Source organism: Acomys russatus, chromosome 14 (genome assembly GCF_903995435.1).
Source record: "Acomys russatus chromosome 14, mAcoRus1.1, whole genome shotgun sequence".
In the NCBI taxonomy this organism is placed as follows: Eukaryota; Metazoa; Chordata; class Mammalia; order Rodentia; family Muridae; genus Acomys; species Acomys russatus.
In genome coordinates, this window is record NC_067150.1 from 37499907 (window position 1) to 37517250 (window position 17344).

Below are 17344 nucleotides of genomic sequence, written 5' to 3' on the forward strand. Positions count from 1 at the left end.
CAAGGTTCCGAGTTCAATTCCCAGCAACCACATGGTGGCTTACAACCACCTGTGATGAGACCAGGTATCTTCTTGTGGTGGGCAGGCACACATGGGGGCAGAATACTGTATAAATAATAAATAAATCTTTTTTTTTAATTACTAGATAAAAAAGTTCGTGAAATATTTAAAAATAATGGAACTGGCCCTTATGCACAAACGCACATGCACACAGGATCTTATGTGCTGCAGCAGCAGCATTTACCTTCTGCCCTTCTCACAGAGCTTCTCAATTTCAGCTTTCAGGTCCTGCTCCTTCTGCAAAAACTCCTTCTTTTCTTTCTCTATCTTCTTCTTGGTTTCTTCCCGCTTTATGGTCACATCCTGAATAGCCTTTAGTATCTCCTAATCCCACGCAGTTACAGTTACACAGATAAAGAAGGAAATGTTAGTTTTGGTGTTCTCTCAGCTCTAGAAAGGCACAAACAAGACGGTCCCTGGAGCTTGCTGAACAGCCAGCCTAGCTCTAGGTCTCAAATCATAAAGTAGGCAGTGCCTAAGGAATGATACCTTAAGACTGACTGCTGACTGGTACACATGTGCATGTATCCATATACACACTTGCATGCGTACACACGCACACACACACACACACACACAGAGGAACTGAAAAGTGGAATGTCCTGGCTTACTACAGCACTACACTCCCTACTACTGATGCTCCAATAAACACTGAACAAACACCTGACAAGGATTGTTGAGAAAGGCATTCTTGCTTCAGGTGGGAGTTTGCTACAGCCAACAGATATGCTCTTGTTTTATTATAGTTCTGTCTTTATTATAAGTGGAATTTTCTGTTTGTTTGCTGTGCTGAATAGCTTAATGTCAACTTAACACAAGCTAGACATCTGAGAGGAGAGACCCTTAATTACAAAAATGCACCCATAGTATCAGGTTACAGGCAGACCTGTAAACCATTTTCTTAATTAGTGATTGGTGGGGAAGGGTCTGGCCTATTTTGGGTGGTGCTATTCCTGGGCTTGTGGTCCTAGGTGCTATAAGCAAGCAGGCTGATCACCCAGCAGTGGTGGCGCACGCCTTTAATCCCAGCACTCGGGAGGCAGAGGCAGGCAGATCTCTGTGAATTTGAGGCCAGCCTTGTCTACAGAGCAAGTTCCAGGACAGACAGGGCTACACAGAGAAACCCTGACTCAAAAACCAATAAAGAAAAAAAGGATGTTGAGCAAGCCATCTGGGGCAGGAAAGTAAGCAGCACGCTTCCATGGCCTCTGCATCAGCTCCTGCCTCCAGGTTCCTGGCCTGTTTGAGTTCTTATCCTGACTTCTTTTCATGATGAACAGCAATTTGGAAGTGTAAGCTGAATAAACTCACTCCTCCCCAACCTGCTTTTGGTCATAGTGTTTCATCACAGCAATAGTAATCCTAATTAAGACATTTGCTGTCTTACTATACTAACAAGAGGATTAAACACATATATGAGTACATTTATAAGAATGTATATTACAAGGGTCATCACCTGTTACAATTATCCCTTTTCACACAACTCTCCCCATAAAGGTAATGACTGTGTTAAGTGCTTTTGTGCTATGTCTTGACATTTTGTTCGTTGTTGTTTGGGTAGTAGTAGACAGCCAGCTCAGGTCCTCACACAAACAAAGCACACATACGACTCCTAAGCTATATTCTTGGCTAGTGAGGTTATTTTTGTATTCATTTTTACATCCTTCTTTTTTCCACTTGGCATAACCACACTATGTCAATAACTACAGATATAACTAACTCATATGGACATTTCCAAGCTATCTAACCATTCTCTTAGAAGTTCATCAGGTTGACTGAAGCTACTTTTCCAACCTAATCTAATGGTGGTTGAGACAGCCTGTAGCCCAAGCTGGCCACAAACTCACTATGTAGCTGAAGATAACCTTGAACTCCTGATCCTCCTGCCTCTGTATCAGAGAGTTGGATTAAAGGAATATGCCACTTAAGCTTTTAAATAACACTGTAATAGCATTCTCTATGTCCACATGTTCATACACAAGTTTGTCTCTGTAGAATGAACTGCCATTCAGACTGCTTGGTCAAATTATTTACTACATATTTACAATTTTAACTGATAGGTCTCCCCAAGTATCAAAAAACAAGCATCCCAGTTCATGGCCCTCAACTAGCTCACTTTACCTCACCCTTGAAAACACTGTTTTGACTACTTATTATATATTTTTCTTGCATTTGAGGTTTTGACTTTTCTAAATTTTTTTTCTAACAATTTTTTCTAGAATTTTGCTGTTGTTTATTGTTCATTTGGGTGTTTTTGTTTTTGTTTTTGAGACAGGGTTTCTCTGTGTAGTCTTGGCTATCCTGGAACTCTGCAGACCAGACTGGCCTCAAACTCATGAGATCCGATTGCCTCTGCCTCCTGAGTGCTGCATGCGCCACCACACCCAGCTTTAGATATAGATTTAATCTAAATGAAACTCCATTTTTTTTTTACAAGAGAAAGGAGACTAAATAAGTGTTTACTAGTAAATAAAGTCAACGAGATATTTTAAGTAAATAATCTTTTTCTCTCTAAACTAAAATAGAAGGATCTGGACAAGATGCCTTCAATGCTTTTTTTTTTTTTTTTTTTAATAATTTGAAAATTAAAAAATAAACTATGTGTATATGTATGTGTCTGTGCACATGTGAGTGCAAGTGTCCAGAGTCCAGAAGAGGTGCTGGGTCCCCTGAAGCTGGAGTTAAAGGTGGTTAGAATTACAGGTGGTTGTGAGCCACCAACTAGGGTGCTAGGAACCAAACTCAGGTCCTCTTCAACAACAACAAGCCCTCTTATCTGCCCACCTGACATGGTGGCCTGTAACTGTAATTCCGAACATACGGAGAGTGAGGCAAAGGCTCTGGAATTCAAGACCAGCCTGGGCTTACCAGAGACCATAGTCTCAAAAATAAACCAAACCCAAAAAGTACTGATTCTTCTTTCTGTTGACTCAAAGACATGCTTAAAAGTTTAATCAGAGACTGTTATATCACTCATTAGCAATGTGTGAGTACACATGCATAAACACATACATACATGCATGCACACTTTCTTTTTGAGGGGGTGGAATTTTTTGAGATATGGTCTCATTACATAGGCCTAACTGGATTGGAGCTTGCTATATTGACCAGGCTGAGCTCCAATTCACAGATCTCCACCTGCCTCTGCCATCAGAGTGCTGCAACTAAAGGCATGTACTACCATTCATGCCCATATAGAAGTAATTTTAAATCTAGATTCTGCATATGAGAGAAGACACACAATACTTATCTGAATTGCAATTTCTTTTCCTTCCTTTCTTTTTCTTTTGAGGTTTTGGGAGTTGAACCCAGGTTCTGAGTATGCCAGGTAAGCACTCTAGCACCGAGGTAAATCCCCCAAATGTCAGTATCTACAGTCTACCTGGTGATTCTTCATCTCTTCTTCTCTCCTCTGCTGAAGCTGCTTTAACTGCACTTGGAGCTGATTTTCCACCTGCCTCTGCTTGTCCAGAACTTCTTGGTAACGCTCCTTCAACAGAGTTCTCTCTGTCATCATTTTGTCCTATTGAGAACAGAAGTTTCATCCCCAACTTAATCTCAAGAAAAATTCAGCAGATTTTGTTTATTTGTTTGTTTTGAGAAATGGTCTTATATAGCCCAGGCTAGCCTCCATCCTGTTACACTGCTGCAGGTGATTTTGAACTTCTGATCTTCCCACCTCCCTCTCCATGTGCTGCAATCACAGGTGTGCTCCACACCTAGTTTATGCTGTAGTAGGATTGAACCCAGGGCTTCCTGCATGATGAGCAAATATTCTATCAAGCAAACTGTATCCCCAATCTGTATCTAAGATGTGGCTACACTGTCCAATACGATATTTACTAGCTGCACGTGATAAAACAGAAGCACCCAGATCCTCAGGAGCCTAACCACATTTCAATGACTCAAATGCCACCCATGACGAGTGGCTACCACACTAGATAGCAAAAATCTAGACCATTTCTATCACTGCAAAAAGTGCCATTATTCAACACTGTGCTTAAAGCAGGGTTGGCATCCCATGTCTGTCTGGGTTTTGTCAGTAACAGCTCTATTGGAATGCACATGCCCACTACCTTACAGGTGGCTTCCCACTGGAACAGCAGAATGGAATGATCATAACAAAATCTGTAGAACCCACAGAAGATAAAACATGTCCTGCATGACCCTTTACAAATAAAATGCTTGTCAATCTTTGCTTTTGAGGAAAAGAGAAAAGAAGTATTTTGTTATCTAATAGGAGAAAGAAGGTTAAGAAAATGAAAAAACAGGCTGGTGTGGTGACACACACTTTTGATCCCAGCACTTGGGAGGCAGAGGCAGGTAGATCTTTGTGAGCGCAAAGCTAACCTGGTCTACAAAACTCGTCCGAGACAGCCAAGGCTACAAAGAGAAACCCTGTCTTAAAAATAACCAAAAAAAGAAAAGAAAGCAAGAAGTCACAGTCTAGCCAGATGCCTGTGCCTATCATCTCAGCACATGGGAGTCTGAGACAAGACTGCTTCGAGTTTGAAGCCAACCTGAACTATGGCTTGTTTGACTAAAAAAAAAAAAAAAAAAAAAAAAAAAAAAAAAAAGAAATAGATGGTGTGTTTAGGGCCAGCACACACACTAGATGTGTCATAGTTACCTCCTCTAAATCCACTGCTAGGAGATCCAACATCTCTAGCGCACACACACACACACACACATACACACACACACACACACACACACAAATTCTAAAATAAAAATTGTGTGGCTCAGTGTTAAGAGCACATACTGTTCTTGCAGTAGACCCGAGTTCAGTTCCCAGTACTCACATAATGGCTCATAATTATTCACTCTAGTTCTAGAGGATCTAATGTCTTCTACTGACCTCGTCAGGCACCAGGCACACACACAGTGCACATATATACATACAGAAAAACATTCACACACATAAAATTAACCTAAAAATGTCTTTCAAAATCTGGAAAGGAAGAACTCATTCCATAAAGTTGTCTTCTGGCTTCCTCATACATACTGTGACACATGTGTACTACACACACATATTACACACACACCCAGACAGACACAGATAATAAATAAATAAAATGAAAATATTTGGGGGGGGGGAGTGTCCAAGACAGGGCTTCTCTATGTAGCCTTGGCTGACCAGGCCTACCTCTGCCTCCAAGTGCTGGGATTAAAAGCATGTGCCCCCACCACCCAGCTGAAAAACTTTTAAGACTTTTTGATCTATCCCTAGCATTTTGTGACTAAAGCTGCATCCTTTACTTTTATTTTTTATTTTTTATTTCTTTTGGTTTATTTTTAGACAAGGGCTCTCTTCATATCCCTGGCTGTTTTAAAATTGCTCTGTAGACCAGGCTCTTCATTTTAAGTTTGGGGTGGAGGGATGTCTTTGTGTGCATTTGTGTACACAAGTACAATACTCTTGGAGGCTGGAAGAGGGTGTCAGAGCCCCTGGAGCTGGAGTTACAGAAAGTTGTGAGCTGACTGAGGTTGGTTTTGGGAACTGTACTCAGGTCCTCCGGCTGGAAGAGCAGTGCATTCTCTTACTCACTGAGCGCACGGAGGCTGGAGGTGTTAGATCCTGCGGAAGCGGAGTTAGATGCAACTGTGAGGCGGTTAGTGTGAGTGCTGGCACTACACTCAGGCTCCTGGGAAGAGCAGCAGGTGCTTTAACTGCTAAACTGTCTTTGCAGCCCACTCCTTCCGTTCTTACCTGGGCTCTGGGGATGGAACTCAGTTATCAGGCTTGAGTGGCAAGCACTTTTACCCACTAAGCCATCCCATCAGGCCAAGGGGACTATTTTAACAGATGAGTATCTTCTACCTAAAATTGTATTGTCCTCTTCCTCCTCCTCTTTCTTCTAGCTATATGATCTTTGCAACCAGGCTGGTCTTGAACTCAAAGGGCAGCCAAGGCTGAACGTAAACTTGTGACCCTCCTACTTCAACTCCCCAAGTGGCTGTCTATCGTTGAGAAGCAAACAGTCCTTCTGTTGCTGCCCTTGTTCAGTAACCGTGCCTTTTTTTTTTTTAAACAAAACTAATAAACAAGGAAATAACTACTAAAGCAAGATCCTGTCTCAAAAGAGAAATGTGGGTGGTTGGGGATTTAACTCGGTGGTAGAGCACTTGCCTAGCAAGTGCAAGGCCCTGGGTTCAGTCCTCAGCTCTGGAAAAACAAAAAAGAGAAATGTGAGTTGGCAATGTAAGTCACCTGTGGTGTGCTTGACTGGCATGCACAAAGCCCTGAGCTAGATTCCCAGTACTGCAGGAAACCAGGCGTGGTAGCAGCACATGGGCAATCCCTGGCACTAAGAAGGGAGGCAGGACTTTGAGGCCAGCCTAGGTAAAATGAGACCTTTCCTCCAAAATAAAAATAAAACTCCTCACTACCAATCAGCCTGGCAGTATCACCTCTAACCTCAGCAGGTGGGAGGCTCAAGTGGCAGGGTTACATTACAACCTCAAGGCCAGCTTGGGCTACATAGTGAGACCTCAGCTAAACAACAACAAAACACACCAACTACCGAGGACAATGTAGAAAATAGAAAAGTAAACAACACATATGAAAAAGAACTGATAAGGTGACAGAAGCTTAACATTGTAACAAAATTACTAAAAAGTTCATTTAAGCTTAACAAAGCGTTGAGAATGTAAGACTGAATGACTGAAAGCCAGGATATTGTGAACTACTTATAGGGTACCCAGGCTATTTTATTTGGCTTGTAAAGCCAGCTTTTTGAGACAATATCTTATGTATCCAGGCTGGCCTCAAACTCATTACACAGTCAAGACTGGGCTTGAACTCTTGATGATCTTGCCTCTACCTCCCAAGTGCTGAGATTATGGGTGTGTACCACCATAACACCGAAGATTAGCCTTTAAAAAAATAATCAGAATGGGACAAGCTGAGTTGTGTTGGTCTCTGGACCCTAACTGTTGTGTGGTACACATGGGTAACTACATCCAGGATGGCTTCAAATTCGGGGAACAGTAGGACTACATGCATGCTGGAGTTTACAGTGCAGATGACCTGTCAGAGCTGTGTGGACTCCGTGCACAAGACCCTGCAAGAAGTGGCAGGTGTCCAGAGTGTGGCAGTACAGTTAGAGAACCAGATGGTGTTGGTATAGACCACTCTGCAAGCGCTCCTGGAAAACACAGGGAGGCAGGCTGTACTCAAGGGCCTGGGAGCAGCAGTGGCCATTCCAGAGGGCCATGGCACCATACAGGGTGTGGTCTTCCTCCTACAGCTGACTTTTGAGCTCTGCCTGATTGAGGGAACCACTGACGGCCTGGAGCTAGGCTGCATGGACTCCACGTCCATCAGTATGGGAATCTCACAAGAGATTGCAACAGCTGTGGGGACCATTTTAATGCTCATGGAACATCTCATGGGGCCCTAAGGACACTGATGGGCACCAGGGAGATCTGGGCAATGTCCAGGCTAATGCTGATGGCGGAGCTACCTTCTAGACAAAAAATAAACAGCTAAAGATGTGGGATGTGATTGTCCACAGTCTGGTTGTTGATGAGGGAGATGACCTGGGCTGGGGAGGACATCCCTCATTCAAGATCATAGGGAACTCAGGCTGGGTACCTTTAATCCCAGCACTCAGGAGGCAGAGGCAGGTGGATCGCTGTGAGTTTGAGGCCAACTTGGTCTACAAAGGGAGTCCAGGACAGCCAAGGCTACACAGACAAACCCTGTCTCAAAAGACAAAAACGAAAAATTATTTAATGAATAAACATTGCTTTTTTTTTTTTTTTTTAACTGATAAAAATGGAGCCTGTCAGGGTAAAAGAAACCAGGATAAGAGGGGAAATATCACAGGAAGAAAAAACATACTGCTAAAAACACGGGGATGTTTCATCTGGAAAGGTTTAAGCTTGAAAGTTAATTAAGAATGGGCATTAAGGGCTGGAGAGATGGCTCAGTGGTTAAGAGCACTGCCTGCTCTTCCAAGGGACACAGATTCAGTTCCCAGCACCCACATGGCAGCTCACAACTGTCTGTAACTCCAAGATCTGACACCCTCACACCAACACACATAAATTAAAAAATTAAATAAATAAAAAATATTAAAAAAAAAAAAGAATGGGCAATAAGCTAGCTGTGGTGGCATACATCTTTTAATCTCAGCCATCAGGAGGCAGAGGCAGGCCAATCTCTGAGTCCAACGCTAGCCAGGTTAATCAAACTACATGGTGAGACCCTATTTCAAAACAAAACAAAATGTTGCACATTAAAAACTTGACAGCATTTGGAAGGTGAAAGCAGGGACCGTAGGGGCTAAAGGGCACACTCCTACATTGTGAATAGAAGGTCAGCCTAGGCTACACTCAACCCTATTTCAAGCAGAGCAGAAGTCACACATAGTGGCTAGCTCCTGTAAGTTCCAGCAATGCAATGGAGGACTACTGTGAGTCAAGGCCAGCCTGGCTACAGCACAAGACCTTTGTCAGACACAAAAGTGATGAACATGATGGTGCAACCTTCTAATCCCAGTATTCAGGAGGCAACACTGAGAGTCTAAGGCTAACCAGAGCTGGACAGCGAGAGCCTATCCCCAAATACAAAACCAAAAAATAACATTTTAAACCACATGCAGAGAATAATAAATAGAAAACAAGTTCCATTAAACCCAAGTAAGAGGCCTAACAAGAACTACAGAGATCAGGCTGGAGAGATGGCTCAGTGGTTAAGAGCGCTGTCTGCTCTTCCAGAGGTCCTGAGTTCAATTCCCAGCAACCACATGGTAGCTCACATCCATAATGAGATCTGGTGTCTTCTTCTGGTGTGCAGGCACACATACAAGCAGAATACTATTTGTAATGAATAAATAAATCTTAAAAAAAAAAAAAGAAAGAAAGAAAAAAAAGAACTACAGAGATCCTATCCTCCCTTCAAAGCTGGACTGGCATAAGAGATATTGCTAAAATGTAGCAGGCTGAGTGAGGCAGTCCATTCCCACTGTCAGGTATTTTAAGAAGATTTGCACTTTTCCCAACCAAGATGACAATGCTTCTAAATCCTATGCTCCAATGGCTTCATGTGACAATGGCATTTTAAGTATGCACTTACCAGATTCTTTTCGATATCTTGGTCTGTGTTTACCTCTGAATCTGCTGTCTTAAAGTCAGTCTACGGAAAGAAAGAAAGAAAGAAAGAAGAAAGAAAGAAAGAAAGAAAGAAAGAAGGAAAGAAGGAAAGAAAGTGAGTCCTATTGAGGACTTTAATTCACTTTAACATAGAGTTATGCAGTTCTGGCAAACAGACACCACCATCTCTAATGCAATCTTCATTTACCCAACAAAACAGTCCAACACCTGCCTACGAGAAAGCCATGGATCTCAAAGAATAAGTGCTCCTGCAATCCTCTGTGCAGAATCCATAGTTCTTCCATAGCACACTGGGGAGCAGAAAGCAGGATTCATGTACTTCTTAAAAGGCAGACCAGTATATCCGGGCATGGTGGCACATGCCTTTAATCCCAGCACTCCGGAGGCAGAGGCAAGTGGATCGCTGTGAGTTCGAGGCCAGCCTGGTCTACGTACTGAATCCCACTACAGCTAGGGCTACATAAAGAAGCCCTATCTCGAAAAATAAAAAATAAAGTATAAATGCTAAGGATCTAGCTACACCAATCAAGTTTTCATCCAAACAGATTTCACAGAGGTCATAATAGTTCCTGCATGCTCTACAATTAGACACTGCCTTTCTTGTTTCTAGAACAGCAGAATGAAGCCATTGCATGGTACTGTATGCAAACAGTGTGTGACTGCTAGTAAAAACAGTACAGTGCAGCTCTACCACAGAAGAAGAAACAGCTCCTACCCGCCCCCTCCCAATTCCATTTTAGTAGCAGAGACTTGATACTTGACCTGTACAGCAATGTTCTGAGAAAGCTTCAAGGAAGAGCCATCCTGATCATCATCCTGATCCACTCTGACTCCTTCAACCCCATTTGCAGGAGGCACTACAGGTGGGAAATCCAAGCCCGTGTCCCGGCTCCCTTCCTTTAGGGTGGAGACTGGAGAGGATTTCTCTTCAGAGCAATTCCTGGAGGCAAGCTGTTTTGAGTGGCACCCTGCCTTAAGAGACCGGGTGACTGGATGCAGGTTCTCCTGGAGACTCAGGTCCCCTTCCTCTCCTGCTGGGCTGGTCAAGTCCTTCAAGTCAGACTGAGACCCGCTACCAGGAAGACAAAGGGCTGTGGCTACCAAGGTTTCTCCTGAAACTTCCTGGTGTGCTGCTGCAGTATCCCCTGCTGGTGAACCAGGAGTCTGCTCTGGGTGTTCCGAATGGGTGTTCCTGTTACCCTCCTTGGTTACCGGTTGGCTACTCACACTCGGAGGAGACGAGTTCTTCTGTTTCTGGGCAGAGTCTTTGGGGCTATAAAAAAAAAAAGTTCTGGGATGAGGTTGTAGCTCAGTGGCATGACACCTAACTAGCATGTCTCAGACCCTGGATTCTGTTCCCCGCACCACAAAAGGGAGTTTCTCTCTCCACTCAGCTCTTGGCAGATTAAATATGATGCTTTGTTTTTCAGTGCTAGGGATCAAACCCATGCTGGGCAATGCTCTACTCCGGAGCCACATCCCTAACAGCCCCACTAGAACAAAACTTCAATCTACAGGCCTTCTCTACCATCACAACAAACTCGTTTCTATCCAAAAATTTCTACCTCATAGACAGGTAGTCTTGTCAGCCTGGTGGGTGGGAACTTGAAAAAGTTCTATGAATGGCCTATAGTAAGTATCTGAGCACAAGTGACTTGATGAATAGGGAAAAAACACAGCACAATGCTAGTTACAGTAGTTACATACCCTAGCTTGGTTATGCATAATATTTCATAAGCATTTATATTTGTTTTTTTAAGACAGGGTCTCACTGACTGGCTTTGAACTCAAAGATATATACCTGCCTCTAACTCCAGGGAGCGTTGGGATTAAAGGTGTGCACTACACCTGGAAAACATTGCTTTTATTCCAACCTCTTGTCCACCATACAAGCCCTGATGATTTGAATTCACAGTAGAAGAAAACTCCTAAAAGTTATCCTTGGCCTACACACACACACACACACACACACACACACACACACACACACTTAAATTTAAAATAATAATTGTCCTTAAACACATCACAATAGATCTTTGAACAAAACCACTATTTGATTCAACAGTTCGTCAGAGTGAAGTACCATCTCAAGTAGCTGAGAGTACAGTTTCCTTTGTTTGGATTCTTTGAGACAGCATCTTGGTATGTAGTCCTGGCTGGCCTAGCCATGGTACTCACATGTATATAGCCTAGACCAGCCTCAAAAACCATGGCAACTATTCTGGACCAGCCTCCATGTGCTTGGGCATAAGCTACCATATTCAGCTGTCGAGGTATAATTTTATTCTTCTTTTTGCTTTTTGGGTTTTTTTTTTTTTTTTTTTTTTTTTTTTTTAAGACGGGGTTTCTCTGTGTAGCCTTGGTTGTCCTGGGCTCGCTTTGTAGACCAGGCTGGCGTTTAACTCACATCGACCTGCCTGCCTTTGCCTCCCTGAGTGCTGTGATTAAAAGCATAAGCCACCACTCACCCCCTGGCTTGGGATGAGAATTCTGTCATTTGTCAAAGACATTTAATGTTTAATTTCCCCTTCACCCCTCCGTCTAGGGAATGAGCCCAACTGCACCTCGAGGCACACATTCCTCACTACGCCACAGTCCGAGCCAAAATACTACTTGGTTTTGTTTCTTTATTTTGAGACAAGGTCTCACTGTGTAGCCCTGACTAGCCTGGAACTCATATTTAAATAGACCAGACTGGTCTTGAACTCTTGAGAGCCACCTACCCCCGCCTCCTGCATGCTGAGACTAAAGGTATGACCATCATGCTTGGTCTATGCAGCACTCTTTCCAGAGAACCTTAAAGCACACGGACAATGTCAGCCAACACTCACAAGTTAAGTCAGTGTCAAATTAGGGGCTGAAAAAATGTCTCAGTGCTTAAGAGCACTAGATGCTCTTACAGAGGAACCAAGTTCAAGTGCCAGCGTGCACATATGGGCTCACAGCTTCCTAACTCCAGTCCTGGATCCAGTATCCTCACACAGACATACATGTAGGCAAAACAGTAATTTAATGAAATAAAAATATGTAATTTAGTTGGGCATGGTGCTCAGTGCCTTTCATCCCAGTACTGAGGCAGAGACAAAAGAATCTCCGTGAGTTCAAGGCCAGCCTGGTCTACAGAGTGAGTTCCAGGCCAGCCTGGTCTACAGAGTGAGTTCCAGGACAGCCTGGTCTACAGATGAGTTTTAGGACAGCCTGGTCTACAGAGTGAGTTCTAGGACAGCCAGGGCTACACAGAGAAACCCTGTCTCAAAAAAAAAAAAAAAAAAAAAAAAAGTAATAAATAAACTTCTTAAAAGGGTTTATTTATTTATTATATATATAGTATTTTGCCTATGTATATGCCTGCACACCAAAAGAGGGCACCAGATCTCATTATAGATGGTTGAGTCACCATGTGGTTGCTGGGAATTGAACTCAAGACCTCTTTCGAACAACCAGTGCTCTTAACCTCTGACCTATCTCTCCAGCCCCCAAATAAAAACTTTTTTAATAATAAGTCTATGTCAAATTTCTTTGCTGTTTTCCCTCCCCCTGCATCCAAGTACTGGGATTAAAGGTGCTATCACCACAGCCCACCTAAGTTTTATTTGTTCTTTTGGTGGCCCAATAAGTTTAATTAAAGAGAACATGTATTCACAAGAGGAGCAAGGCCACTAAAGAAAATGTCTTGGGCTGGAGAGATGGCTCAGCCATTAAAGGATAGACTCACAACCAAAAATATAAGAAAATGTCTTTTTCCTCGCCCCAGCAAATACTCAGTGATTCTTGTTGAGAACCAACTGTGGAGCGAGGACAGGGAACTTAATTATAAACCTGGGCAAATACAGTCCCTGGGCTTAATCTTAAACTCTACAATTTACTAGCTGTTTGCCTCTAGACATGTTATTTCATTTCTAAAGTAGAAACAGTATTATCCACCTATGAGAGAGATCAATCAATAACCGTTAGCTGCTATTATTACTGCTAGTAGGACATGGCTGCTTTTGTTTAGAAAATTAATACAAGCAGAAATATCCAAGTTTATGGCAGGTTTACATTTCCCTTATTACTCATTCACTAAAGAGTACCATATCTTTTATTTTTATTCATTCATTTGTTTATATTTATTTAGTGGCAGAGTCACATGTACTTCAGGCTGGCTTTGAACTCCTGTAACTGAATATGACTTTAAATTTCATATTTTCCTCCTCTGCCTCAGAAGTGCTAGTGCTATAGGTATGTGCCATTATACTCGGATAAATATCTGTATCAGGTACTCTGAAAAGGCAAGGTTAGAGCTGGGCGTGGTGACGCATACCTTTAATAATCCCAGCACTCAGGAGGCAGAAGCAGGAGGATCTCTGTGAGTTCGAGGCCAGCCTGGTCCACAAAGAGAGTCCAGGATAACCAGGGCTCTGTGTATCAGAGAAACCCTGTCTCAAAAAAATAAAAAATAAATAAATAAGAGGCAAGGGTAGGGGCTGGAGAGATGGCTCAGTGGTTAAGAGCGCTGTCTGCTCTTTTAAAGGTCCTGAGTTGAATTCTTGGCAACCACATGGTTGTTCATAACCATCTATAATGTGATCTGATGCCTTCTTCCGGCATGCAAATAAAGCACTCATATACATAAAATAAATAAATAAGTAAATAAATTTTTACAAAGAGGCAAAGTTAGGCAATTAGAACTCCTGATTTCAAGACTTTGGAGAAAGCAGAGTTGGGAAGTGGAAATAGGAAGATTACCATTGGCTACATAGTGAGTTTGAAGTCAGCCTGAGCTACAGGAGACCCTGTCTCAAAAACTAACAACAACGAGTTGTGAAGCCAGTGAAATGGCTAAGTGTGTGACGGCACTAGTCCACCAAGCTTATCCACCTCACTTGGATTCCCCTAGACCCACACGATAAAAGAAGACAACCACTTTGGGCAGATTTTCCTTATTGTCACATGAAAGCTGTGGCGCATACATCACACACAAACACTGAATTTAAACATCTGGGAGGCAGAATCAGATGGATCGCTGTGAGCTCAAGGTCAGCCTGGTCTACACAGCTAGTCCTAGGTCAGCCAGAGCTACATGGTGAGACTCTGTCTCAAAAAAGTAAAAAATTAACTAATATAATAAAAAACAAATATGGATGGAAGAAACAAAGAGTAATACTTTTGTTTTGTTTTTTTGAGATAGTTTCTCTTTGTAGCTTTAGAAATCTGCCTGCCTCTGGCTCCTAAGAGCTGGGATTAATGGTGTGTGCCACTGTGCCGACAAATAATACACTTTAATAAGAGGCATAGTAGATACATTAAGCAGTAAAACATATTAACAAAGATATCAAGATGAACAGATATATGTATGTAATTTGTATTTGTTTATATTTTGTACACATATATCTGGATATATCTATATAACCAAGTGCCTTATAAATCAGTAGATGGCTCAGTAGGTAAAGGTTTTCAGCACAATCCTTGTAACCTGAGTTTGATCCCTGGAGCCCATATTATAGGAAAGAACCAACTACACAAAGCTGTGCTCTGACATCCAATTGTACACACACCTCCCCCACTCCATCACAATAAATGATCATTTTTTAAAACCATAAGTGTGGCCACACATAGTGATTCATCCCTTTAATCCTAGTTATCAGGAAACAGCGGCATGTGGATTGCCCTGAGTTTAAGGTGAGCCTGGTCTACATAGTGAATTTTAGGCCAGCCAGGGCTACAAAGTAAGACCTTGTATAAAAAAAGAAAGAAGAAAATGAGCATGATACACAAGAATGTTTAAATGAACATATAGTCTATGTAGGACAAGTCAAGGAAATATAAGCATTTATGATGTGTTGATGCTTGTCCTAACCTAGCATGCCTACCCAAGTATCGGTTGCTATGTTGGATACCATACAAAAACCAAGCAGGCTCTACTTAAAAAAAAAAAAAAAAATTAATTTGAGCGGGCACATACCTTCTTTGATCCCAGCACTCAGGGAGGCAGAGAAAGGTGATCACTGTGGAGGCTAGCCTGGTCTACAAATGGAGTTCAGGGCAGTCAAGGCTACACAGAGAAACACTGTCTCGAAAAAAAAAAAAAAAAAAAAAACCCAGAAACAAACAAACAAAAAAAATTTCATCTGGGGGAGGGGAAAGACTTAATCTGTATCTGCAGAAGTGTCTTTAGAACCTCAAAGAGGAAAGACTCGATGTTCAGAAGCCCATCTCAAAAGCCCCTTACCCAAATAAGCTTTCTCCTCAAGAATCTGCACGTTACCTTAGGCCATCTGGGAGAGCATCATCTGACTTGGAAGCACAGAGAGCAGAGGATTCTGAAGGACTGGGGGCATTGGCCCCAAGGCCAGCTACCTCAGGGGCCGCCATCTGCACTCTGCACATTCAGAAACAAATGACAGGTTACAGGTTACAAAGCTGAACACCTTCCTCTGCACAATGCCCACTCTATCAGTTCCTTCCAATACCAAGAACATAGGCCCTGGAGAAAAGACCTAAGATATAATCTGCAGGAGGGCAATAAAAAAAAAAAGCCACTTCCTGCTGTAAGTCTCAGCCAGCGAACCCATGGGATCTGTCATACACACAGAATTATCAAAAAGTCTACACAAAGCATTTTTCTCTCGACAGAAATGCAGTCGTTTAAAATAGATGGTAATCTGATAAGAATTTTCCAAATGCTCCACATACCTACCTTATCTACCACCATTTATAAAAGATGACCTTTTTGGCCCAGAATGAATGTTTAAAAATCCCTTTTTGGCTGTTGCAGTCAAAGCATTCTCTATTAATTGAAGTGAAAGGTTTTCTGTGAGGTGTTTCCAAGAACAAGTCACGCCATTCTGGACCATCTCCATGGGCTGTTTTCCACCCTGTCAGTATTCCTTTCCTACAGATAGAAATAGCCTATCTGCCAAGGGCCCACTAGCGAGATAGCATTATGGCAAAACAGGTTACTACTTGGTTACTCCAGGAGAAAAAGGAAGATGCTGCGTTTTAACTCAAGTAAGGGAACCCAGGAAGACGCTTTTATATTTCACTTTTAAGAGCATCCTTTTTGCTGCAGAATAAGATGGGCCTTCTACGGTGAGAAAAAAAAACTAGGTAGTGAGGTGGGATTCGTTCACATTCCTGCTTTTATTTTGACAGCATCACAGGAATACCTCTAAACCCAGAAGAGTGCGGAAAAGCAGATACAGAATCAGGCTGAATCAGCAGTCACAGCCCAGTGCCTCAGTTTCCCCTCATTATAAAAAGCTCCTGGGTTAAGAAAAAAAAAATGGGCCCTGAAACGCCATTATTGCACCTCAGATGCAAACATTCTGCCTCCAACAGGGTCCAGATCATTGCCTCCAACTGGGGGGTCTGGGTCACCAATGTCCGGTAAACGAAAAACCTTAGGGCAAGGGTCATACGTGAAATGCCGCGGCTAGAGCCCAAATCCGGAGGGGCGGGGGTCGCACATCTGGCCGGAGAATCCAGTATGCCCAAAGGAACCCCGCAACCCGGTGGCGGTCATCAACCAGGCGACGACGCAGAAGGGGACAATGGGGGGGGGGGGAGAAGCAGCGCCGGGTGGTCACCGCTACTCTTCACAGGAGGCTACCGCTACGCTTGGCCGCCCGCAGCGGTCAGCGCCACCTCCAACCCTTTCCCCTCGGTAGTCACCGGCCGCCAGCACCCCCCCCCCGCCCCCGTCCCACACCCAGGCCGGACTCCAGTCCCTGTACCCACCACCCCCTCCCCGCCCCCTCCCCCCACACCGCGCCCCCTAGTCCCGCCGCCCCGGGCCGCGCGCCGCCCCACACACACCTCCCGCGCCGCGCCCCCGGGGAGCAAAGGCGGGGTGGGGGCGGGATGGGACGCACCTGAGCGGGCGGAGAATGGGGGAGGGGGCGGCCAAACCTGGGGGAGGGGTCGAGAGCGCCGGCCCGCGCGCGGCACCTCCCACTTCCGGCGGCGCGATCGCGGGGGGGTCGGTGGGGGGGGAGCGAGGCCCGGGCGGCAAGAGGAGCGGCCCTGTGGGGTGCGAGCCGCCGCCGACGGCGCCCTCTGGCGGGAGACACAGGTAGCGTCCGTACAAGCGGGGCGTGGCGTGGCGGGGCGGGGCGGGGGCCACGGCACCGCAGGAGAACCCTGAGACGCAGCGTAGCGTGAGGGAACGCGGGCCAAAGAGACG

General features: G+C 43.9%; 1 protein-coding gene and 1 pseudogene across 4 annotated transcripts in view; one reads left to right on the forward strand and one right to left on the reverse strand.

Annotated features, from left to right (window-relative positions):
• Positions 1 to 17124, reverse strand: part of Rnf214 (ring finger protein 214) — a 38977-nt gene extending 21853 nt beyond the window's left edge. Inside the window, exons 1-7 of one of the 4 annotated variants that reach the window (XM_051156344.1) lie at positions 17034 to 17122; positions 15860 to 16054; positions 15428 to 15541; positions 9943 to 10453; positions 9143 to 9202; positions 3443 to 3583; positions 245 to 384 (exon numbers count right to left, since the gene is read on the reverse strand). In XM_051156344.1, the coding sequence (XP_051012301.1) occupies positions 245 to 384; positions 3443 to 3583; positions 9143 to 9202; positions 9943 to 10453; positions 15428 to 15534 (959 nt within the window). In that variant the 5' untranslated portion in view covers positions 15535 to 15541; positions 15860 to 16054; positions 17034 to 17122. Of the gene's footprint in view, positions 1 to 244; positions 385 to 3442; positions 3584 to 9142; positions 9203 to 9942; positions 10454 to 15427; positions 15542 to 15859; positions 16259 to 16471; positions 16716 to 17033 lie in introns of those variants that run through there. The other 3 variants (XM_051156343.1, XM_051156342.1, XM_051156345.1) reach the window with 3 other exon arrangements.
• On the forward strand, positions 7029 to 7782 carry LOC127198406 (copper chaperone for superoxide dismutase-like; annotated as a pseudogene).
• Positions 17125 to 17344: the final 220 nt, after the last annotated feature.